Source organism: Chlorocebus sabaeus, chromosome 17 (genome assembly GCF_047675955.1).
Source record: "Chlorocebus sabaeus isolate Y175 chromosome 17, mChlSab1.0.hap1, whole genome shotgun sequence".
Taxonomy (NCBI): Eukaryota; Metazoa; Chordata; class Mammalia; order Primates; family Cercopithecidae; genus Chlorocebus; species Chlorocebus sabaeus.
This window is the reverse complement of record NC_132920.1, coordinates 35,617,316-35,641,166: the sequence shown is the minus strand read 5'-3', so window position 1 is coordinate 35,641,166 and position 23,851 is coordinate 35,617,316. Positions and strand designations below refer to the sequence as shown.

Below are 23,851 nucleotides of genomic sequence, written 5' to 3'. Positions count from 1 at the left end.
CCCAAAGTGCTGGGATTACAGGTGTGAGCCACTGCGCCCAGCCTAGATTCCTCTCTGGAGGAGACATGAGTATCCTTGTTTCATTTTCTGTACACGCCCACCAGCAACACTCATCTCCCAGGCTGTGAGCTCCATGAGGAAAAAGACTGGGCTCACTTGCATTTCCAGCTCCTGCAGCCACTGCCCAGCAGCCACCCAGGGCTTTGTCTTACCAACAATTGAGAAGCCCCTCTGCGGGCCAAAGTGGGGCTGTGCCCGGGATCTGAGCTCAGAGAATCTGCCCAAATCCCACTCACTCACTACCCACCTGGGAGACCCAGACAGTGAATTAACCTCTCTGAGCCTCCAAGAAGCAAGGATAACACAAGAACCCTGGCACTGGACTCCTAGGGTTCCCTTAGAGAAACTTCCTTTTAGAACAGTCGGCCAGGGGCTATGTGATGTAACAACACAACCTGGACAAAACTTAAGCCCGCTCGAGCCCGATCACAGCTCAACCCTACTTTCTATTTCACAAGAGCCTGGACACACCCTCAGGCGACCGCAGTTCCTATTTCTGATGTGCCCACCTGCATGGATCCTTTTGAGATGCAAAAGTGCCAGTTTGAGACACTGATGTCCAGGCTGGAGCCTCCAAGCAGGGGGAATGCTTGCCCAAGGCCACCAGCAGAAACTTGGGGAAGCGGGACACTGGGTCTGTTTCTAGGCAAAACCACTCACTTTTAACTTTCTCCAAAGTCTCCTCCTTTCACCTCTGTGCCAGGTAAGCTAAGCCCTGGAGGCCTGAGGTAGAGTTCCTTTAGGGACCTGGACCTCCATTTCCTTACTGGTGACATGAGGGTAAAACAGCACATAGCTGACATTCATAGGACACTTGCTCTGTGGCCAGCACTGTGCTAAGCACTGCACATGTTTCAATCTATTCAGTTTTCACGACAATTTCCATAAAGTCGATTACCAGATTACAAATGTCGTCACCATTTTATGGACTAGAAAAACAGAGGCACAGAGAGGTGAAGAAAAGTGCCTGCTTGCCTTTTGAAGTTTCCGTAGGGACTAGAAATAACACAAGTAAAACTAGACAGGCACATAGTGGGTGCTTGGTGGTGGAATGGCTCCACTACACTGGCTGCGTGAGCTTGGGCAAGTTACTTAACTTCTCTGAGCCACAGATATGTGAGTGTGCTGTGAGGATGAATTGAGAACACTGGGCACACACTGTGCCTGACATGTGTGAGGAGGCATTATTGATCAGTGTCAGCATTGCTGGTGGTAGCAAATCTTCATCTTCTAAAAGTAGGTTTCACTTTAGGAAACAGATAAAATTCGTATGGAATTAAGTCTGGGAACTAATGCCAGTGATCAAACTGATTTTTGTTGTTGTTGTTGTTAATAGAGACAGGGTCTTGCTATGTTGCCCAGGCTGACCTGGAACTCTCTGGGCTCAAATAATCCCTCTGCCTTGGCCTCCCAAACTGCTGTAATTACAGGCGTGCTCTACCACACCCCACCAGAAATGTCATTTTTAGGCCAAACAAGGTATAATTATAGAGCCTCAAGCCTGTTTTTCTGGAAGCCTGGAGTACCTATGTCAGATCAAAAGGTGCTAGAGGTTATCTCTTTTCCTGATCTGAATCTTATCCCTAAACAGAAGTCTCACTTTAACTAAAATCTTGCCTCCTGTTCCTAAACACACCCCTGACCCAAATCTGGACGCTTATATTGCCCCTGAGTTCCCTACGCAGGCTCACCGGTTCATCAGTGGAGCTGCACCAAAACCTCAGAGTTTCTTTCTATTCTTTTTTTTTGAGAAGGAGTTTCGCTCTTGTCACCCAGGCTGGAGTGCAATGGCACAACCTGGGCTCACTGCAACGTCTGCCTCCTGGGTTCAAGGGATTCTCCTGCCTCAGCCTCCCGAGTAGCTGGGATTACAGGCGCCCGCCACCACTCCTGGCTAATTTTTTGTATTTTTAATAGAGACGGGGTTTCACCATATTGGTCAGGCTGGTCTCGAACTCCTGACCTCAGGTGATCCACCCGCCTTGGCCTCCCAACATGCTGAGATTACAGGCATGAGCCACTGTGCCCGGCCTCTTTCTATTCTTTTCCGAACTTCACTTTGGCACTTCCTGTTTCTATCATGATCCCAACCTGTACTTGTTCTTGAGGGCTGAAAACAGATGGAACTGCATTCAAAGTATGAAAAACTTGAATACATTCTCCTCAAAAGTGACTAAAGTAAGACATTTTTAAATTAAAATTTTTACATGCATTCAAAAGTGAGTTTTCTTTTAATATATTCAAAATTTTGTATTAAAAATAAAAGGCAAAATATGGCTTATGCTTAATAAATATCAAAAATTTAATCAAATGAATTTTTTGAAATTTTATTTTATTGTGTTATTTTGAGACAGAGTCTCGCTCTGTTGGCCAGGCTGAAGTGCAGTGGCGTGATCTTGGCTCACTGCAACCTCTGTCTCCTGGGTTCAAATGATTCTCCTGCTTCAGCCTCACAAGGAGCTGGGATTACAGGCACCTGCCACCACGGCCAGCTAATTTTTGTGTTTTTAGTGGAGATGGGATTTCACCATGTTGGCTAGGTTGGTCTCGAACTCCCGACCTCAGGTGATCTGCCTGCCTTGGTCTCCCAAAGTGCTGGGATTATAGGCATGAGCCACCGTGCCCAGCTGGGTTTTTTGACATTTTAATTTCATCTTATTAAATATTTTTAGAAAAACAAAACTTGTCCAGGCATGGTGGCTCACACCTGTAATCCCAGCACTTTGGGAGGCCGAGATGAGCGGATCACGAGGTCAGGAATTTGAGACCAGCCTGACCAACATGGTGAACCCCCATCTCTATTAAAAATACAAAAAATTAGCCAGGAGTGGTGGTGGGCACCTATAATCCCAGCTACTCGGGAGGCTGAGGCAGGAGAATCCCTTGAACCCAGGAGGCAGACGTTGCAGTGAGCCCAGGTTGTGCCATTGCACTCCAGCCTGGGTGACAAGAGCGAGACTCCGTCTCAAAAAAAAAAAAAAAAAAAAAAAAAAGAAAGAAAAAACTGTTTGCAAATTAGTTTCCAACGTCCCTCTAGTTGTCAATATAAAGAATTGCTGGCCGGGCGCGGTGGCTCAAGCTTGTAATCCCAGCACTTTGGGAGGCTGAGACAGGCAGATCACGAAGTCAGGAGATCGAGACTATCCTGGCTAACACAGTGAAACCCTGTCTCTACTAAAAAATACAAAAAAATTAGCCGGGCGAGGTGGCGGGCGCTTGTAGTCCCAGCTGCCCGGGAGGCTGAGGCAGGAGAATGGCGTGAACCTGGGAGGCAGACCTTGCAGTGAGCCCAGATCGTACCACTGCACTCCAGCCTGGGCGACCGACAGAGACTCCATATCAAAAAAAAAAAAAAAAAAAAAAAAAGATTTGCTATCAGGCCAGGCAAAGTGGCTCACACCTGTAATCCCAGCACTTTGGGAGGCTGAAGCAGGAAATCCCCTGAGTCCATGAGTTCAAGACCAACCTGGGTAATATGGAAAAACCCCATCTTTAAAAAAAGAAATACAAAAATAAGCTGGGCATGGTGGCACACGCCTGTATTCCCAGCTACTTGGGAGGCTGAAGGGGGGAAGGATAGCTGGAGTCTGGGAAGTCAAGGCTACAGTAAGCTATGATCAGGCCACTGCACTCCAGCCTGGGTGACAGAGCAAGACCCTGTCTCAAAAAAAAAAAAAAAAAAGTGCTATCATGTGTCACATATGTTGAGAGTTACATATATACAAATTTAACAGTGGTTGAGTATTGTCAGGTGCTCCTCAGCTGCCATGTGCAACTGTTAGGAATAGCACATGAATACATGAAAACCTCCAGAACATGGAAAGAAGCAAGAAAATGGACACTTGTTATGCAAATATCCATCACACCCATGCAACCTGAGAAGAAAGGTCTGAGAAATTATTTTTTCTTTCGCCTAAGAGCTTCTGCAGCTCAAATCCTCCCCTTACTCCAAAGTAGTTTCCATCTCTGACGTCACTGCAGCTCAACCTGCATACCTCTCCCAGATTTGGGTGCAGGTACCTGTGTTTTCTTTCTATTTTTTTTTTTTTTCCCGGAGAGAATGTGGCGCTCTGTCACCCAGGCTGGAGTGCAGTGGTGTAATCACAGCTCACTGCAGCCTCGACCTCTTGGGCTCAAGCAATCCTCCCACCTCAGTCTCCTGAGTAGCTGCACCAGCATGCGCCACCACACCCAGCTTTACCTGTGGTTTTGAGGACAGAAGGTGAGAAACTGGAGAAGCTTCCCTGGGGCCTGAGCTGTGTCAGAGGGTGGATGTTCTTTTTTTTTTTTTTTTTTTTTTTTTTGAGACGGAGTCTTGCTCTGTCGCCCAGGCTGGAGTGCAGTGGCGTGATCTCGGCTCACTGCAAGCTCCGCCTCCAGGGTTCAAGGGATTCTCCTACCTCAGCCTCCCGAGTAGCTGGGATTACAGGCGCCCGCCACCACTCTCCACCATTCTCCTGCCTCAGCCTCCCGAGTAGCTGGGACTACAGGTGCCCGCCACCACACCCAGTTAATTTGTACCTTTAGTAGAGACGGGGTTTCACCATGTTAGCCAGGATGGTCTCGATCTCCTGACCTTGTGATCCACCTGCCTTGGCCTCCCAAAGCGCTGGGATTACAGGCGTGAGCCACCGTGCCCGGCCAGAGGGTGGATGTTCTTATAGTCCTGCCAGGTCAGCACTGAGCCCCAGACCCCTTGTGAGACAGTCCTTAGTTCTTTTTTTTTTTTTTTTTTTTTGAGATGAAGTTTCACTCTTGCTGCCCAGGGTGAAGTGCAATGGCACAATCTTGGCTCACTGCAACCTCCACCTCCCAGGTTCAAGGATTCTCCTGTCTCAGCCTCCTGCATAGCTGGGATTACAGGCGCCCACCACACTTGGCTAATTTTTGTATTTTTAGTAGAGACGGGGTTTCACCATGTTGGCCAGGCTGTTCTTGAACTCCTGACCTCAAGTTATCTGCCCACCTCAGCCTCCCAAAATGCTGGTTTTATAGGTGTGAGCCCCCGTGCCCAACTGTGAGACAGTTCTTAGCAATGTATCCATTTGGCATTTGCAAGTCTCAGGAGCCCTCTGAAGTGCAGGTTGCAGTCAGGGCCACTCTTGTCCTGGTTCAGGGGGCAGTCCTGCTCCAGTGTGCCAAGTTCTTTGCTGCCTGGTAACAGTTTGCACATGCTGTGCCTTGTGCCTGGAACATTCTCTTTTCTAGCCTTCAAGATCCTTCAGGCTGGGTGCAGTGGCTCACACCTGTAATCCCAGCACTTTGGGAGGCCGAGGCGGGCGGATCACCTGAGGTCAGGAGTTCGAGACCAGCCTGGCCAACATGGTAAAACCCCATCTCTACTAAAAATACAAAAATTAGCCAGGCATAGTGGAACACACTTGTAATCCTAGCTATTCGGGAGGCTGAGGCAGGAGAGAATCGCTTGAAACCGGGAGGCAGAGGTTGCAGTGAGCCAAGATCACGCCGTTGCACCCCAGCCTGGGCGACAAGAGCAAAACTTCGTCTTAAAAAAAAAAAAAAAAAAAAAACCTTCAGATTTCAGTTTAAAAATTCCTTCCTTGGCCGGGCGTGGTGGCTCACAGCCGTAATCCCAACACTTTGGGAGGCCGAGGTGGGCGGATCACTAGAGGTCAGGAGTTCGAGACCAGCCTGGCCAACATGGTGAAACCCCATTCCTGCCAAAACTACCAAAAAAAAAAAAAGAAAGAAAAAAAAATTAGCCAGGCATGATGGTGCCTGTAGTCCCAGCTACTCAGGAGGCTGAGGCAGTAGAATTGCTTGAACCTGAGAGGCAGAGGTTGCAGTGAGCTCAGATTGCACCACTGCACTCCAGCCTGGGTGACAAGAGTGAGACTCCATGTCAAAAGAAAAAAAAAAATTCCTTCCTTAGGACTGGGCATGGTAGCTCATGCCTGTGTGAGGCATTTTGTGAGGCTCAGCACTTTGTGAGGCTGAGGCAGGTGGACCACTTGAAGTCAGGAGTTCAAGACCAGCCTGGCCAACATGGTGAAACTCCTTGTCCACTAAAAATACAAAAATTAGCCAGGCGCCTATAATCCCAGCTACTCAGGAGGCTGAGGAAGGAGAATTGCTTGACCCTGGGAGGCAGAGGTTGCAGTGAGCTGAGATCATTGCACTCCAGCCTGAGTGACAGAACAAGACTCCATCTAACAAAACAGAACAAAACAAAACCTTCCTTCCTCAGGCAGCCTTGTCTGTGCTCTAAGTCCAGACTGGATCCTACCTACTGTTGTCATGGAGCCCAGTTCTTTTCCTTCTTGGCATTTCTCACAACTAATAATGATGAGATCATTATCACTAATTTGCATATTTATGTCTCTACTATCTGTCTCTCTCACAAGCATGTAAGCTTCACAAGGGCAGGGACCACATCATTTTGTTCATCTCTGTATGACCGTTACTTAGCATAGCGCTTGGCACACAATAGGTGCTCAGGAAATATTTGTTGACTGACACTCAGCTGTTAGTTTCCTCACCTTTAATATCAGGGTGTTTTTGTTTGTTCGTTTGGTTGTTTGGTTTTGTTTTTGAGACAGGGTCTCATTCCATTGCCCAGACTGAAGTGCTGTGGCGCTATCTTGGCTCACTGCAGCCTCTGCCTCCTGGGCTCAAGTCATCCTCCTGCCTCAGCCTCCCAAGTAGCTGAGACCTCAGGCAGGTACCACATAGCTCAGCTAATTTTTAAATTTTCTGTAGAGACATGGTCTCACTATGTTGCTCAGCCTGGTCTTGAACTCCTGGGCTCAAGTGATCCTCCCAAAGTGCTGGGATTACAGGCATAAGCCACTGCTCCTTGCCCTAATATCAGGGTGTTGATGTCTGTCTCATAAATATTATTGTGAGGGTGGAGTGAGAATGGGAGCAAGCCACAGTAGGTGGACAATAAATGCTATTATTATCATATGGTCAGAGCCAAGTGAGGACTGAGGCCTCTCTGAAGTGGCGACTCGAGGGCTGTTTAGAGTTGGATAGGTTTCATGGAATAGGGAGGGCATTCCAGGAGGGAACAGCCTGAGCAAAGCCTTGGAGGACAGAAGTGTAAAGGCAGTAAGGAAACCTATGTGGCTGTGTGAAGAGTATGGCTTGGGATAACCCTGTGGTTAGAAAGGCAGACTGAGGCCAGATCAGGAAGAGCCTTGAATGTCAACTCAACACATTTAAACTTAATCCTTAGGCAGTAGGGAGACAATTAATGTTTTTGAACAAAGGTGGCAACCGAAGAAGTAGTATTATTTTATTTTATTTTGTTTTGTTTTATTTTATTTTTGAGATGGAATTTCGCTCTTGTTGCCCCGGCTGGAGTGCAGTGAGGCGATCTCCGCTCATTGCAACCTTCGCCTTCCGGTTTCAAGCGATTCTCCTGCCTCAGCCTCCGGAGTAGCTGGAACTATAGGCACATGCCACCACGCCCAGCTAATTTTTTGTATTTTTAGTAGAGATGGGGTTTCACCATGTTGGCCAGGTCTCGATCTCTTGACCTCATGATCTGCCCACCCCAGCCTCCCAAAGTGCTGGGGTTACAGGCGTGAGACACCGCACCAGGCCAAGAAGTAGTATTTTAGAAAGGTCCATTTGATATGGATTTACCCTAATTAGCCAGAATTGTGCCACTGCACTCCAGCCTGGGTGACAAAAGCAAAATTCTGTCTAAAACCAAACCAAACCAAACCAAAACCACAAAAGCATGTCCGCTATAAGTGAAAAAAGAAAAAGAGTTAAGAGTATACCTCCAATACAGACATATTCTTTTTTTTTTTTTTTTTTTTTTTTTGAGATGGAGTCTTGCTCTTGTTAGCCAGGCTGGAGTGCAATGGCAATATCTCAGCTCACTGCAACCTTTGCCTCACAGGTTCAAGCGATTCTCCTGCCTTAACCTCCCCAGTAGCTGGGACTACAGGTGCCCACCACGATGCCCAGCTACTTTTTGAATTTTTAGTAGAGACAGGGTTTCACTGTGCTGGCCAGGGTGGCCTCGAACTCCTGACCTCAAATGATCCACCTGCCTCAGCCTCCCAAAGTGCAGAGATTACAGGTGCAAGCCACCACACCTGGCCCTAGTTCTTATTTTTTGTGAAAAATAAAGATAATACAAGATCCACTCTAATGTTTTCTTCCCACATCCCATTGACAAATTGGCCCCTCTCACCCCAAGCTTCTGGGGGCTTCTGGGGGCAGGTGGAGTTGGTGGCCATCCTGCAGGCTGCTGGGGATCTGAGAAGAACTGGATTTGAGATTCTTCCCCCAGTGGCCTGGGCCTAGCAGGGGAGGGTCGTGGGCTGTAGCACCTCCCACAGCGCGGCCAGGCCTCCACTCCTTGAGCAGGGGGAGGGGGGTGAAGTTGAGCCGGGATTAGCAGGAGTCGGGAGGGAGGCTCCTAGACCTGCAGAGAAAGGGGTGCGATAGGCAAGGCGCCATGCCTCTGCAGGATGAAACCCTTCGAGAGGTGTGGGCCTCTGACAGGTCTGGAAGGCTCCCATTTCGTGGTACCTGAACCCTGGCTGGCCTAGATGGAGGGGCTGGGTGGGATGGGGAGGGAAGGGGAAGGGAGACAGACTGATCCCTTTGCTACCCTCAGTGGGCATGAAGAAGAAAGCCTGAGCCCGGAGGCCCCGCGGCGCCCCAAGCAGGTATGCTACCCCACTCGGAAAGGAAGCAGAAAGATGTCCCCACTGTGCGTAAACCCACGCAGGGTAGGGAGTCTAGGGGTGGGACAGGTCCCCCTCAGCAGGGTCTGGGAATTTGGGGGGAGAAAGGGCTGTTTGGGGGCTTGGGGTTTCCAGGAGAGGAACTGGGACTTTGGAGCATTGGATATGGCCACGATGCATGGAAGGGGTCATCTTTCCTCACTCCAAGAAGGGGGCTGCAGTTCCCCCCGGATAATCTGCAGTTATTTCTGGCGGCTCAAGGGATTAGAGGGGGATGGGCAGGCCTCAGCGCCCCCCTTTCCTTCCTCGCCCTCCTCTTGACCCCCATTCCGCAGCGACCCGCCCCGGCACAGAGGCTAAGGAAGAAGAGGACGGAGGCTCCCGAATCCCCCTGCCCCACGGGATCCAAGCCCCGGAAGCCCGGAGGTGGGCGGGGTGCAGAGCCCTGGTGGACCCCCAGGATGTGGGCTGCGGAAGGGAGGGGCCTGAGGGCCAGGCGCGGGTGTTGCCAAGCCCTGGAACAGGGGGAGGGGGCGGGGAGTGATGAGGGGGTATTGGGGTTGGGGTTGGGATAGAAGGGGGTAGGGGTGGGGTAGAAGGGGGTGGGGGTGGGGGTGGAGGTAGAATAGAAGGGGGTGGGAGGCCGAATGGAAGCCTGGGAGAAGTGTTGAAAGTGGAAACAGCCCAGGGGAGACCCCTAGGGTGAGGAGCCTGAGGGGAAGCGCCCAGGTTTGGGGGTAGGGGGTAGAGGCTCTGCCTCACGGAGCCCTGGATGGGACCCCGTCTGAACCCCTCATCTCAGCTGGGCGGAAGGGGAGGCCGCGGGAGGAGCCTTCCCCAGACCCAGCCCAGGCCCGGGCGCCGCAGACGGTCTACGCCAGGTTCCTCAGGGACCCCGAGGCCAAGAAGCGCGACCCCCGGGAAACCTTTCTCGTAGCCCGTGCCCCAGACGCGGAGGACGGTGAGAGAGGGCCCCAGGGACGCGGGTGAGGGGGCGGTGGAGCTAAGGAGAGAAGGGGCTGGCTGGACGGGAAGGACCCAGAGAGGCAGAAAACAATTGTAATCAAACAGCCCCCCTTTTCTGGCTTTGTCTTTGAGCCAGGTATTGTGCTAAGCACCAACTATGAGAGGGTCATTCCTTTGTTCCCCTCCACCACCACTGTACAGCTGGAGAAACTGAGTCATAGAGCCCTTAAGGGTTTTGCCTTAAACAACAGTTAGGAGCCAGAAGTAGCCCAGATGGGTCTGACTCAAGGTCAGAAACAGACAAGGTCAGGGAGAAGCAGAGTGGATGCAGGGAGAAGGGGAAACAAGAGGCAAGGGGAGTGTGTAAGGAGAGGAGGGTCTCAGGGAGAGAGACAGAGGGCATTTCCCCAGGACAGGAGTCCTCCAACCCCAGCCACTCCCCTGACTTGCAGACCCTGAAGGCTGCCAGTCACCCTCATTCTTCTGGGAAGGTGCCACGTCTCCGGTTCTTGTTTCAGAAGGGCAGGCTCCCCTCCTGGTGCCCATGCACCACTTCCCAGCAGTCTGGAGGGACTGGGCTCCCCAGATAAGGAGGGCCCCGCTCAAACTCCCATTATGAAGAGTTTCTACCTACAGAGGAGGAGGAGGAAGAGGAGGATGAGGATGACGAGGAAGAGGAGGCAGAGGAAAAGAAAGAGAAAATCCTTCTGCCTCCCAAGAAGCCTCTGAAAGAGAAGAGCTCCGCAGACCTGAAGGAGAGGAGGGCCAAGGCCCAGGGCCCAAGGGGTGGGTGCTGAGGGTGCTGAGAGCTCACGGGGATGCAGAAGAGCTCTGTCCTTGGGGGGCTTGGTGTCTCACTGAGACACAGCGATCGAGGCCTCAAAAGGAATCCAGTACTGTGTCTGGAGGGTTTTTCCTCTGATGGTTTCTCTCCCAGATGGTCCTTAAGGACACAGACCAATATATGCCCCTACCCCTGGCCCCACTGCCCCTGCCCCTTGAGCTCTGTGAGCCAGAGGAGGACAGAGGATTCTAGTTTTCTTTGTGATTTTTGTTTAGTTTTTGTTTTAACTCAATGGAAATTGTTATGATTTTTATAAAAGTATCAAAGTGAATACAGTAAAAAGAAATCAGTGAATCAATGCTGTGACGGCGTCCTGGCCTGGGCACCTTACCTGATAGGGACCAGCAGCCTGGCCTAGAGCTAGGACCTTGGGCCTCTGAGGCAGGGAGAGCACATTCTGTAGCGGTGACCAGAGAAGGTTTCCTGGAGGACACGGGACAAAAGGCAGGATTCAGAGGCTTGGTTAGAAGGCCTGGTGTTCATTCATTCGGGAACTGCTAGTTAAGCTCCTGGTCTTTGCCCAGAGCTTTTTTGGCCTCAGGGAAAGAAAAACCAAGATGAGCAGAAGTCACAAAAATTAGCCGGGCGTGGTGGCATGCACCTGTAGTCCCAGCTACTTGGGCGGCTGAGGCACAAGAATCACTTGAACCCGGGAGGTAGAGGTTGCAGTGAGCTGAGATCCTGCCACTGCATTCCAGCCTGGGCAACAGCGAGACTGTCTCAAAAAAAGAAAGAAAGAAAAGAAAAAGACAGCAGGCTGTGGGCCTCTGTCAAGCTTTCAGCCTCCCTGGGGACTATAGGGAGGACAAGAGAGTTGGAAGGCAGCCTTCAGCCCCAGTAGACACCTTATTTGCCTGACCCCCATCTTCCATTTCCAGGAGACCTGGGAAGCCCTAACCCCCCGCCGAAAGCTCTGCGTGTTAGGAATAAGGAAGCCCCAGCAGGGGAGGGGACCAAGATGAGAAAGACCAAGAAGAAAGGTGAGCCCAGCCCAGGGAGGAACAGGGAACTCTAGCTGCGCTGAGGGTTGTGACACTTTCACATCCACACATGCAGGGTCTGGGGAGGCCGACAAGGACCCCTCAGGGAGCCCAGCCAGTGCGAGGAAGAGCCCAGCAGCCATGTTTCTGGTTGGGGAAGGCAGTCCTGACAAGAAAGTCCTGAAGAAGAAAGGTGGATGGCAAGGGCTTCTGGTGTGGTGACATCTTGAGGTGGTCCTGGGGGCGGGGAGCTGGAGGGTCCTTACATCATACGGGACCGTGCTACGTTAGGAGTTTTCAGGGTCTAGAGTCAGACAATGTGCGGGGCATCTTGACCCCCACATTGATAGCTGTGTGGACTCAGGCAGGAGTCTTAGCCTTTCTGAGCTCTAATAATAACATGGAGTCAACTCTCTTGTGGTTGTGGGGAGCATCCAAGTGAGACATGGGTGTCGGAAGCACTTTGCAAACCAGGGTGAGGAGTTCACAACCTTGTTTCCCCCTCCATGCCCAGGCACTCCCAAAGGCGGGAGGAAGGAGGAAGAAGAGGAAGAGGAGGCAGCTACCGTGACAAAGAACAGCAATCAAAAGGGCAAAGCCAAAGGAAAAGGCAAAAAGGTTGGGGCCCAGAGGGGCAGGGGGGCTGAGGTCCCTTCAGGGAGCAGAGGCAAGGGCCTGGACTTGGGATCCTAGAGGGTGGGGGCTTGGAGCCACTTGAGGTTAGAACCTTGGCTCCCCCTCTTGTGACAGGATATAAGGACAAAGGAAACCAGGTTTGTGCAAACAGAGGAGGCGTCTGTGGGGTCACCAAGCTAGGACTTGCCATGCAAGGGCCTTATGTCATCTGGGCTCTCTGAGGCCTCCCCTCTGGAACGTAACCACCAGACAGCCAGAGATGCCCCCACGCCCCCCCATGTTTTTTGTGCCAGGGAGGAGGAGCACACAGGCAGAGAGGCAGATGAGGACTGACTGATAGTCAGCTGCACCGGTTGTTAAAATGCTTCCACCCTACTGCCCTGAGCTCTCCAGGCACTTTCACCCACCTTACCCAGGACCTCCCAACCTCCCAGCAACTAAACACTCCAGCAACGAAAGGGTTAACACTGCCTATCAGGGGCCTCCTGGTTTCTCCTCCAGGCTTACCAGTAGGTATCTTCTTGGCGAACACATTGTTAAATATTTTGAATATTGCCCCTGCTCCCAAACAGGACTCAGACACCAACACACAAAAGCTGGAGTAAGTAGGAGAGGGAGGTCCAACTGAGAGAAAGTAACAAAAGTCTTCAAGGAACAGGTTTCCCCCAGTGGGGAGATCATCACAAGGACAGGGCCTGGATTTTAGCTTTGTAGGTTTATTAGTTTGTGCAGGAGTGGTCAGGTCTGGGGGGACTGATTCACATTAACCAAGATCACCAGATGCTGATGTACAAACTGAAAGGCCAGTTTACTGTCTCCCGGGGGCAATGTAACTGCAGAAGAGCCTTCAGTACAGTAGGCTCTTGAAATTCGCAGCCGCTGAAGTGTTTAAATAAGTTCTGGCTTTCTCCACATCGTGTTCCAAACATAGTCTTTTGTTTCCCAAGCTTCTTCTGGAACAGCCTAGCCTAGAGAATAGGTGATCACTTGTCCCTGAGCTGAGGATTCACTGCTCCACATCAACCTCCCTCAAATACACTGCAAACCTGTGCTCAACAAAAACAGCCATGGCCAGGAGGGTGGCTCATGCCTGCAATCCCAGCACTTTGGGAGGAGGAGGCAGACGGGTCACTTGAAGTCAGGAGTTCGAGACCAGCCTGCCCAACATCGTGAAATCCCATCTCTACTAAAAATACAAAAATTATCAGGGCATGGTGGTGCACACCTGTAGTCCCAGCTACTTGAGAGGATGAGGCAGGAGAATCGCTTGAACCCAGGAGGTAGAGGTTTCAGTGAGCCGAGATTGCACCACTGCATTCCAGCCTGGGTGACAAGAGCGAGGCTCCATCTCAAAAAAATAAAAAATAAATTAAAAAAAAAACGGCCAACCACAGCACATCAGGGATTCTTCGTGGCTCCCAAATAGGATTGAACCCTCAAATACACACACCCAGGCTGGGAGTCCATGCTTGCCCCTGTTGGGAAAGTTGGGCTTAGACTCTTGGCTCCCTTCCTCTGAGGGATAGAATATGAAGACAAAGGGCACCAAGTTTGTGAGAACAGAAGGGGCTGTTGTGGGGTCACCAGGCCACCCTAGGGTTTTATGTCACCAAATTGTTCTTAGGAGTTTCTCAGTGAGCAAAGTGAGCTTACATATTCATTCATGCATTAACTATACATTGCTGTGTAACAAATCACCCCAAACTGAGTATCTTAAAACAACATTTACTTTCTTACTCAATTTCTGAGAGCCAGAAATCTAGGAGTGGCTTAGCAGAGTAGTGCCAGCTCAGGGTCTCTGAGGAACTTGCAGTCAAAATGTCAGCTGGTGCTTCGGTCACTCTGAAGGCTTCACTGGAAATGAAGGATCCACTTCTAAAATAGTTCCCTGTGGTGGGTGTTAGCTGGAGATCTCAGTTCCTTCTTACAGGGACCTCTCCTGGAGGCTGCTTGAGTGTTCTTTTTTTATTATTTTTTAAATTGTATTTATTTTTTTGCTTCTTATGCTTCATAAGTGTTCTTATGCTTATTTTGCTTCAGAGTGTTCTTATGACATGGCAGGCAACTTCTCCCAAAGTCCAAGAGACAGAGAGCCATGTAGAAGCCCCAATATCTTTTATGACCTAACCTTGGAAGTGGCCCATGATCACTTCTGCCATATTCTACTGGTCACAGGGAGCAACCCTGGTATGCAGTGGGAGGAGACTACATAAAGTCACAAATACCAGGAGACAAGGATCATTGGGTGCCATCTTATGATAGTGAATATCATCTTGACTATGGTATTCATTATTTACTATATGCTAACAGTAAGAGTGGCAGCTAACACTTCCATAGTGAACATAGCAGTCCATTCTGTTAGCCCCACTTCACTGCCTGAGACAGTGTGCAAAGGAGGGAAGGTCTTTCTAAAGGCTCTGGACCTCATAGGAGACTGGACAGAACTCATGCCCCAGCCCCACCTCTTACTAGTCATGTGAACTTGGGCAAGTGACTTAACTTCTCTAAGCCTCAGCTTCTTCATCTACACAATGGGGATGACTACCGCGGTGGGGAGATAAGAGGATGAAATGAGTAAATATTTGGAAAGTACTTGGAACTATGGCACCCTGATAGAATTTATGCAAGCATTTGTTAAATACAAAGGGAAGTCCTGTCCCAGGTATCCACCCCTACTATACCTACTTCTCAGATGAGAAAATTGAGTTACAGTGTGGTGAAACTTAACAGTTAAGACAGTTAGTGGTGAAACTAGGATTTGAACCTAGACAGTCTGGCTCCAAAGCGTGTGCTCCTAACCACAAGCTAAGCAGAATAAAAATAAATCACAGAGCTCCCCAGAGCCTCCTAACTTGGCCGTGCTGGGCTGCCAGGTAGCGAGGGGCAGTGGCGTCCCAGCCTCCAGGGATGCGGCCCCTGCTCCAGCCAGCCTCTCTGTTCTCTCCGCACACAGAAAGCGGTGAGTTGTCCTGCCGGGCTGCCCGTGTCTCAGCACTGGGACCTGCTGGGGGCGGGGGAGCTGGTGGTCTGGGGCTGATAGACCCTCTGCCCCCACCCAGAAGGAGGAGAGGGCCCCGTCTCCCCCCGTGGAGGTGGACGAACCCCGGGAGTTTGTGCTCCGGCCTGCCCCCCAGGGCCGCACGGTGCGCTGCCGGCTGACCCGGGACAAGAAGGGCATGGATCGAGGCATGTATCCCTCGTACTTCCTGCACCTGGACTCAGAGAAGAAGGTGGGTGGGGAGAGGCAGCAGAGGAGGGAGGGTGGAGAGGTCCGGGATGGGGGCCAGGGGACAAACGGGCCTGCTTTCTCCCCGCCGCTCACCTCCATCCCTTCCCACCTTCTCTTCCCATCCTCTCACCTGTCTCCCCTTTTCCCCAGGTGTTCCTCTTGGCTGGCAGGAAACGAAAACGGAGCAAGACAGCCAATTACCTCATCTCCAGCGACCCTACCAATCTGTCCCGAGCGGGGGAGAATTTCATCGGGAAGCTGAGGTGAGGCTGGGCTTTCTGGGGCGGAGGAGTGGGGGGTGCTTGGGTCAGCAAGAAGGCCATAGCCAGTCATCTCTGTCCTGCTGTGCCTGGCAGGGCACCCACCACACTGGGCACCCTGGAAACATCCCCTAGCCTCGGGCCTCTCACTTTGATGTACATAGATCATTTGGGGAGCTTATTAAAATGTTTCAATGTGTGGGGTGGGCCCGGGAGTCTACTTTTTTAATGAGCACCCAGGTGATGCCCACACTGCTGCCAGCACAGGGCTTCACTTGGAGCAGGGCATAAGTTCCACAAGGGCAGGCACTATGCCTGTCTTGTTTAGGGCTCAGTTCCTAGCACTGAACACATATTAGCTCAACAAGTATTTACTGATCAAATGAATGAACATATATTCAGCACTATCCTGTGCTGTCTTCCCATACGTCTCATCTCATCCTCACCAGGAATCTGAGCGCTGAAGGAAGGGGACGCCTGAGTCAGGCCTTATTTCTTAAATGTATGTATTTAGGCTGGGCGCAGTGGCTCATGCCTGTATTCCCAGCATTTTGGGAGGACGAGGCAGGTGGATCACTTGAGGTCAGAAATCCGAGACCAGCCTGGCCAACATGGTGAAACCCCATCACTACTAAAAATACAAAAATTAGCCGGGCATGGTGGCACGCACCTGGAGTCCCAGCTACCTAGGAGGTTGAGGTGGGAGAATCTCTTGAACCCAAGAGGTGGAGGTTGCAGTGAGCTGAAATCATGCCACTGCACTTCAGCCTGGGCAACAGACCAAGACCCTGTCTCAAAAATAAATGAATAAATAAATGTATGTATTTAACAAAACTTTTATAAGGCCTAATTATGTGTCAGGTATAATTCTAAGTCACTTCCAAATGTTAACCCATTCAGTCCTCTTACTGTCCAAATGAGGGAAATGCTGTTGCTCAGTCCATTTTGGGATGCTGGGGCTCAGAGAGTTTAAATACCTTGCCCAAGATCTCACAGCTAGTAATAGTAAGAGATGGGGTTGGGATTTTAACATTGCCTAGTCTCCTTGTAGATTCAGACTTACTTTATTTATTTATTTATTTATTTATTTATTTATTTATTTATTTATTTTGGTGTGCACTCTGTCGCCCACGCTGGAGTGCAATGATGTGATCATGGCCGTGGCTCACTGCAGCCTTGACCTCCCAGGCCCAAGTTATCCTCCCACCTTAGCCTCTTGAGTAGCTGGGACTACAGGCACATGCCACGGTGCCTAGATAATTTGGTGGGTGGGGGAGCGGGTATTTTTTGTAGAGACAGGGTTGCCTGCCACGTTGCCCAGGCTGGTTTCAAACTCCTGGACTCAAGCGATCCTCCCTCCTCTGACTCCCAAAGTGCTGAGATTACAAGCTTGAGCCACCATGCCCTGGGTTGGGCCAGCATTTAAAAAGACCTCTGCATAGGGGGAAGCCTGGGGCAGGGAACATGAATTGCTCAGTTCTAAGAAACCCCCACCCTTGTAGGAAGCTCTCTAAACTGCTTGGCTGTGTGGAAGGGGCCTGGGGCAGGGATGTAGGTCCCCTCAGCCCCGCCCCAAGCTCTACCCTGCTTGCAGGTCCAACCTCCTGGGGAATCGCTTCACGGTCTTTGACAACGGGCAGAACCCACAGCGTGGGTACAGCACTAACGTGGCAAGCCTTCGGCAGGAGCTGGCAGCTGTGATCTATGTGAGGACTCCACCTGTCCCCCATGCCAGGCTGCTCCCCTTACAGGGGCTGGCCTCCCAGGCATCTGTTTCCTTCCCAGGAAACCAACGTGCTGGGCTTCCGTGGCCCCCGGCGCATGACCGTCATCATTCCTGGCATGAGTGCGGAGAACGAGAGGGTCCCCATCCGGCCCCGAAATGTGAGCCCCGCACCTCCATGGCCCCTGGCTCCCTACTTGAGAAACAGGGGAGTCGGGGCTCAGCTTAGGAAATAGCCAACTCCCTGGGCACGTTCATCACCCTCCAACACAAACTCATTCTGATCACCTATGGAATGGATTTGGGCTTTTTGTAATCGAATTCACTGAAAAACCACAATAGGCTTTTTGGTTGTTTGCGGAGTTTACTTCAAATTCATATATTACATCCATTCATATCTTCATTGACCACACATATTGAGTGCTAAGTATTATCCTAGGCACCTGGAAGACATCAGTGGACAAAACAAAGATGTGCCCCACCCCCCTGAAGCTGGCATTATATTGGGAGGAGAGTGACAGTAGACAATAATTGTGATAAATAAGTAACTTATGGAGCATACTGGAAGGTGGTAAGTGCTATGGGGAAAAACGTCAGACCAGGTGCAGTGGCTCACACCTGTAACCCCAGCACTTTGGGAGGCCAAGACAGGCGGATCACCTGAAGTCAGGAGTTTGAGACCAGCCTGGCCAACATGGCTAAACCCTATCTCTACTAAATATACAAAAATTAGGCCGGGCGCGGTGGCTCACGCCTGTAATCCCAGCACTTTGGGAGGCCGAGGCGGGCGGATCACAAGGTCGGGAGATCGAGATCATGGTGAAACCCCGTCTCTACTAAAAATAGAAAAAATTAGCCAGGCGCAGTGGCGGGCACCTGTAGTCCCAGCTACTCGGGAGGCTGAGGCAGGAGAATGGCGTGAACCCGGGAGGCGGAGCTTGCAGTGAGCCGAGATTGCGCCACTGCACTCCAGCCTGGGCGACAGAGCGAGACTCCGTCTCAAAAAAAAAAAAAAAAAAAAAAATTAGCCGGGTGTAGTGGTGGGCACCTGTAATCTCACCTGTTTACTCAGGAGGCTGACGCAGGGAGTATTGCTTGAACCCGGGAGGCACAGGTTGCAGTGAGCCAAGATCGCGCCATTGCACTCCAGCCTTGGCGACAGAGCGAGACTCCGTCTCAAAAATTTAAAAAATGTTGCTGGGCACGGTGGCTCACGCTTGTGACCCCAGCATTTTGGGAGGCCAAGCCCGGCAGATCACAAGGTCAGGAGTTTGAGACAAGCCTGGCCAACATGGTAAAATCCTGTCTCTACTAAAAATACAAAAATCAACTGGGTGTAGTGACAGGCACCTGTAATCCTAGCTACTCAAGAGGCTGAGGCAGGAGAATCGCTTGAACCCCACAGGCAGAGGTTGCAGTGAGCCAAGATCACGCCACTGCACTCCAGCCTGGGCAACAGAGCTAGACTCCATCTCAAAATAAGTAAATAAATAAATAATAAAAAAATAAAAAATTATAAAAGAAAAAAGTCAAACAGGGGAAGGGAGATGACAAGTGTGTAAGTCTCAGTATTAAATATAGTTGTGAGAGCAGACCTCAATAAGAAAGTGAGGGAGTGAGCCTACGGATATCTGGGGGAAGAGCACCTGGGCAGAGGGAAGAGCCAGTGCAAGGGTCCTGTGGCAGGAGGGGGCCTGGTGGGCTGGAGGGACCACCAGGTAACCAGTGTGGCTGGAGGGAGAGGAGGTCAGAAAGGTGAGGGTAAGGGGTAGACAGGGCCTGTAAAACTGGTTTTTGCTCTGAGAGAAATGGGAAGCCACAGCAGGGTTTTGAGCAAAGGAGTGATATGACTTGTTTTTTTTGAGATGGAGTCTCGCTCTGTCACCCAGGCTGGAGTGCAATGGCGTGATCGCAGCTAACTGCAACCTCTACCTCCCAGGTTCAAGAGATTCTCCTGCCTCAGCCTCCTGAGTAGCTGGGATTACACGTGCCCACCACCACACCTACCTAATTTTTGTATTTTCAGTAGAGATGGGGTTTCACCATGATGGCCAGGCTGGTCTTGAACTCCTGACCTCAAGTGACCCACCTGCCTCAGCCTCCCAAAGTGCTAGGATTATAGGCCTGAGCCACTGTGCCCGGCCTTTTTTTTTTTTTTTTTTGAGAACGGGTCTCACTCTGGGTCTCACTCCAGCCCAGGCTGGAGTACAGTGGTATGATCACTGCTCACTGCAGCCTTGACATCCTGGCTTCAAACAGTGCTGCTTCCTGCCTCAGCCTCTCATGTAGCTGAGACCCTAGGCACATGCCACCATATCTGGCTAGTTTTTTGTAGAGCTGGGGTCTCACTTTGTTGCCCAGGCTGGTCTCAGACTCCTCAAGTGATCCTCTTGTCTCAAAAGTGTTGGGATTATATGCGTGAGCCACCATGCTTGGCATGACTTGTATTTTAAAAAGCAAAGGTTGTTTTGCGTGTGTATGTATGAGGCGTAGTTTAAGATGCACAGATGTTCTGGAGAGACGTGTCAGTCCTGTGCTCTGCTCTTTAGCACTGCAGGTCCAGTGAGTCCAGGATTTCAGAGGCTCTGGGTGACTCGCATGCCCCATCCTCACAGGAGACTGATGTCATTTTACTCATTTACAATGAAAGATAATACCCCTGTCAGCTGATCACACATCCTTCCCTGCTGGAAAGTCACAGCCCAGGCTGATCTGCAGGGCACCAGCCATGGGAGGCTCAGTCTTGAGGGTTCACTCAGCCTGTGGGCCCCACAGTTGCCCCTCCCATGCCTGGAATAAACACACAAATCCCCCAGAGGCAGCATCTCCTGCCCTTGTTTGGGCCCCGTAAGAAATGCCTAGTGCTGTTCTGGGTCTCTCTTCTGCCAATTACAGTGCAGTGGGAGGAATGGTAAGAGCAAGGTGTCATGGTCTCAGTTCACAGCTGAGACATGTAAATCAGATGGGGGGTCAGGAAGGCTTCTTGGAGGAGGTGATCTTGAGTGAACTCACTCTAATCCATGAACGTGAGCAGGTGACAAGGAAACTCAGGAAAGAAAGATCTTAAGGGCACATCATACAGACCCTGCTCCTTCCTTTCAGAAACTCTCCTCCAAGTACACTTTCTCTTAACTGCGATTTACCTATCCATCTCCCCAGCTCAACTGTGTGCCCTTTGTAGGTCTGAGATTGGCTCATCCTGTCATTAGGTACCAGCGTGTGTCTGTCTCCTAAGACTGCTTGGGTATCAATGGCATGGAGCACCTATGTGCCAGATACTCCTTGCCATTTTCCAGCCCTCCGCTTTGACATCCCAGAGACAAAGCCCCATTCTCACAGATGTGAACCCTGTCCACAAGGATGCCACAGATGCCACCTGTTCTCAGATGTCCTAATGGATGAAGATGTCCAGGCCACACCCCTGCGCACACAGGCCCAGGCCCCTTCTCTGGTCAGTCCTGAGCCATCTCAGTCACCTCTAACTGTCCTCTCCCTCTTTACCCCCACCCCGGGGCACCCCAGGCTAGTGACGGCCTGCTGGTGCGCTGGCAGAACAAGACACTGGAGAGCCTCATAGAACTGCACAACAAGCCACCTGTCTGGAACGATGACAGCGGCTCCTACACCCTAAACTTCCAAGGCCGGGTCACCCAGGCCTCAGTCAAGAACTTCCAGATTGTCCACGCTGATGATCGTGAGTACCTGAGGGCCAAGGTCTGGCTCTTCTCCACCACCCCCAGGACGCCGACCCTTATTCAAGCTCCCCTCACCCCCTCCCATACACACACACCAACCGTTATCCCGAGAGCTGAGACATCCCACAAGGTCACTCTCTCCTCCATAGGCACTGACACTCCATAGGCACTGCTCTCAAGAGCCTGGATATTCTAAGCGGGTGTCTTGGGGCTCCTGATTCCAGGTTCCCATTCCAGCATTGGCCAGAGCAGTAGGTTAGATACTGGGACATTCTGCATAACATTGTGTTGAAGGGAGGGTTGAGCTCCTAGAGTCTGAAAACCACTGACAGCCCGACTCCTCTTTGGTCAAAGAGGGTGCTGAGGCTCAGAGAGGGCAGCCCTTTGCCCAAAGTCTCTCAGCAACTTCTCCAGGAAGTGACACTGGCCCTCGAAATTTATTTCACAAAACTTACACGGTGCTTATTATGTGCCAGACACTGTTCTCGGGATTTTACAGATACTGAATCATCAAATCCCTTCAACATCCCTGTGAGCAGTGCCATTATTATCTCTATTTGGCAGGAAACTGAGGCACAGAGAGGTTAAGCAACTTGCCCATGGTCACATCACTAGTAGGAGGTAGAGCTGACAGTCAGGATCTCCAGTGGCCATGCTCTTAACCTCTTCAAGATGGTTGCCTTTTAGGGGCAGGGAATATTAAGCATTTTTGAGTGCCTACTCTGTGTCTTCTCTCAAGTGAGAAGTCAAAGGACTACCCTGGAAGGGTCAGGGAAACAAGGTGTCCCTCTTACAAGCCTTGGTTGGAAAGGCTTCCTTCCCACTAGGGTGAGGAAGTTTGGGGATGGCAGGGTATCTCCCATAGGCCTCTGGGTTCACAGGGTTGGACCAACACTGAGTGAGCCCCAACTCCATCCTAGAGATGTGCCCCCAGTGCCACCTGTCCTGTGGCCGTGGGACTGCTCTCCAGATCATGTTTCTGGTGGAGCCTGGTCCACCTGAGTTTGGGGGTATTTTTAGCAACTTTCTGTCTCTATGCTGTGGGAGGTGCTGAGGTTGGGCTGGGAACCTGGATCAGAGAGGGGAGAGGTGCCCAGTGAGGCTGAGGAAGGGGACCAGGGGCTAGTCAAGGGGTGGAGCTGGGGTCTAAGGTGGGACTTCGTGGCTGGGGATAGGAGGAAAGAATGTGGCCAGAAACAACAGAGAAGTTGGGAAGGAAGAATTCTGGGCTTGGATAAATTTGACAGGGTCCCATAGTTAATCAGGTGCGGGCTCTAGGCATGGCCTGTGGCAGCAGCAGACAAGGCAGGGTCCCTGCCCCCAGGAGATTACAGTGTGACTGCAAAGCCATGTGGTGCTGGTGTGGAGTGAAATAGGAAGAAGGGATGGGTGTTGAGTAACTGAGATGGTGGCTGAGGGTTGGATCCCCAAGGCAAGGGAGAGACTGCCCCCAAGGTTGAGGGCACTGTCTGCCACGATGGGAGTCCAAGGAGGTCTCGGGCCGCCCCCACCCCGTCTTGTGTCCATAGCCGACTATATCGTGCTGCAGTTCGGCCGCGTGGCGGAGGACGCCTTCACCCTAGACTACCGGTACCCGCTGTGCGCCCTGCAGGCCTTCGCCATCGCCCTCTCCAGTTTCGACGGGAAGCTGGCCTGCGAATGACCCCAGCAGCACCTCAGCGCCCCCAGAGCCCGTCAGTGTCGGGGGAAGGATTCAGTGGAGGCTTGCAGGGTCTCTCCAGCAAAGCCCCCACGGAAAACTGCTCCTGTGCCGGGGCTGACCCCTCACTGCCTCTCGGTGACCTCCGTCCGCTCCCCAGCCTGGCACAGGCCGACGCAGGAGGAGCCTGGACAGCGGGTAGGACGGAGATGAAGAACATCTGGAGTTGGAGTCGCACATCTGGTCTCGGAGCTCGCCTGCGCCGCTGTGCCCCCCTCCTCCCCGAGCCCCAGTCACTTCCTGTCCGGGAGCAGTAGTCAGTGTTGTTTTAACCTCCCCTCTCCCCGGGACCGCGCTAGGGCTCCGAGGAGCTGGGGCGTGCTAGGAGGAGGGGGTAGGTGATGGGGGACGAGGGCCAGGCACCCACATCCCCAATAAAGCCGCGTCCTTAGCCAAGCGGAGCGGTGGTTCCTCAGCGCGTGCGGAGAACGAGGCGGCAGGAGGCGTCCGAGGCGCGGGCTAGAAGCCTCAACCCCCGCCCCACTCCCGCCCAGGCCCCGGGCGCTCCCGCGTCCCCTCCCCGCGCCCGTCGCGGGTCCTACCGAAACTCGGCGGCCGCGCAGCGTCGAGACGCCCCCCGCGGGGGCCCGGGGAGCCAGGACGAAAGGGAGGGTCCCGGAGGTCGGGGAAGAGAGAGAAAGGGAGAAGAAATTCGAGAAACGAGCCACGCGGGGAGAACCAGACAAACCGGGTCCCGGCAGGGCGGGCGCAGCCGCCAGGGCGGAGCCGGGTCTGGGGCCCCGGGAGTGGGGGGCAGGCCCGCGAGCTGGAGGGAACGCTCCGCCTCGGCGACTCGAGACTAGGGTGGACAAGCCGGGAGCCCCAGGGCCCGTGCGCTCCGGCTCTGCCGGGCTCCTCGTGACGCGGCACCCAAGGCCCCCGGCACCGACGGGAGCCCTGCCCCCGAGGCGGGGGCTCCGCCCCCGGCCCCGCCCCAGGCCGGAGCCCCAAATTGCGGCGGGTACCGGGGAGCTGGGCGAGGCCCGGCGCGCAGGGGGAGGAAGGCAGCTGCGCACGGGCGGGCGAGGAGTGGGGCTCCCAGGCGCGCGCCGGCCGGGGTGGCCGGGTC

The 23,851-nt window shown here is 52.2% G+C and overlaps 1 protein-coding gene across 2 annotated transcripts; it reads left to right on the top strand.

Moving 5' to 3' along the window:
• Window positions 1-8,460: 8,460 nt before the first annotated feature.
• Window positions 8,461-23,848, top strand: TULP1 (TUB like protein 1). 2 transcript variants are annotated; one of them, XM_038006002.2, is made up of 15 exons: window positions 8,461-8,544; window positions 8,660-8,711; window positions 9,065-9,155; window positions 9,532-9,690; window positions 10,332-10,481; window positions 11,418-11,519; window positions 11,596-11,712; window positions 12,034-12,137; window positions 15,109-15,114; window positions 15,215-15,385; window positions 15,535-15,647; window positions 17,239-17,350; window positions 17,430-17,528; window positions 20,890-21,061; window positions 22,592-23,848. In XM_038006002.2, the coding sequence occupies exons 1-15, from the start codon at window positions 8,498-8,500 to the stop codon at window positions 22,723-22,725; spliced, it is 1,629 nt and encodes a 542-aa protein (XP_037861930.1). In that variant the 5' UTR covers window positions 8,461-8,497; the 3' UTR covers window positions 22,726-23,848. The 2 variants fall into 2 exon arrangements, with proteins under 2 accessions (XP_037861930.1, XP_037861931.1); XM_038006003.2 differs by lacking the exon at window positions 9,532-9,690.
• Window positions 23,849-23,851: the final 3 nt, after the last annotated feature.

Coding starts and splice junctions, on each gene's coding strand:
- TULP1 (XM_038006002.2), top strand. CDS start 8,498: ATGCCTCTGCAGGATGAAACCCTTCGAGAGGTGTGGGCCTCTGACAG. Junction 15,386..15,534: donor ACCTGGACTCAGAGAAGAAG/GTGGGTGGGGAG, acceptor CCTTTTCCCCAG/GTGTTCCTCTTGGCTGGCAG. Junction 21,062..22,591: donor GATTGTCCACGCTGATGATC/GTGAGTACCTGA, acceptor TTGTGTCCATAG/CCGACTATATCGTGCTGCAG.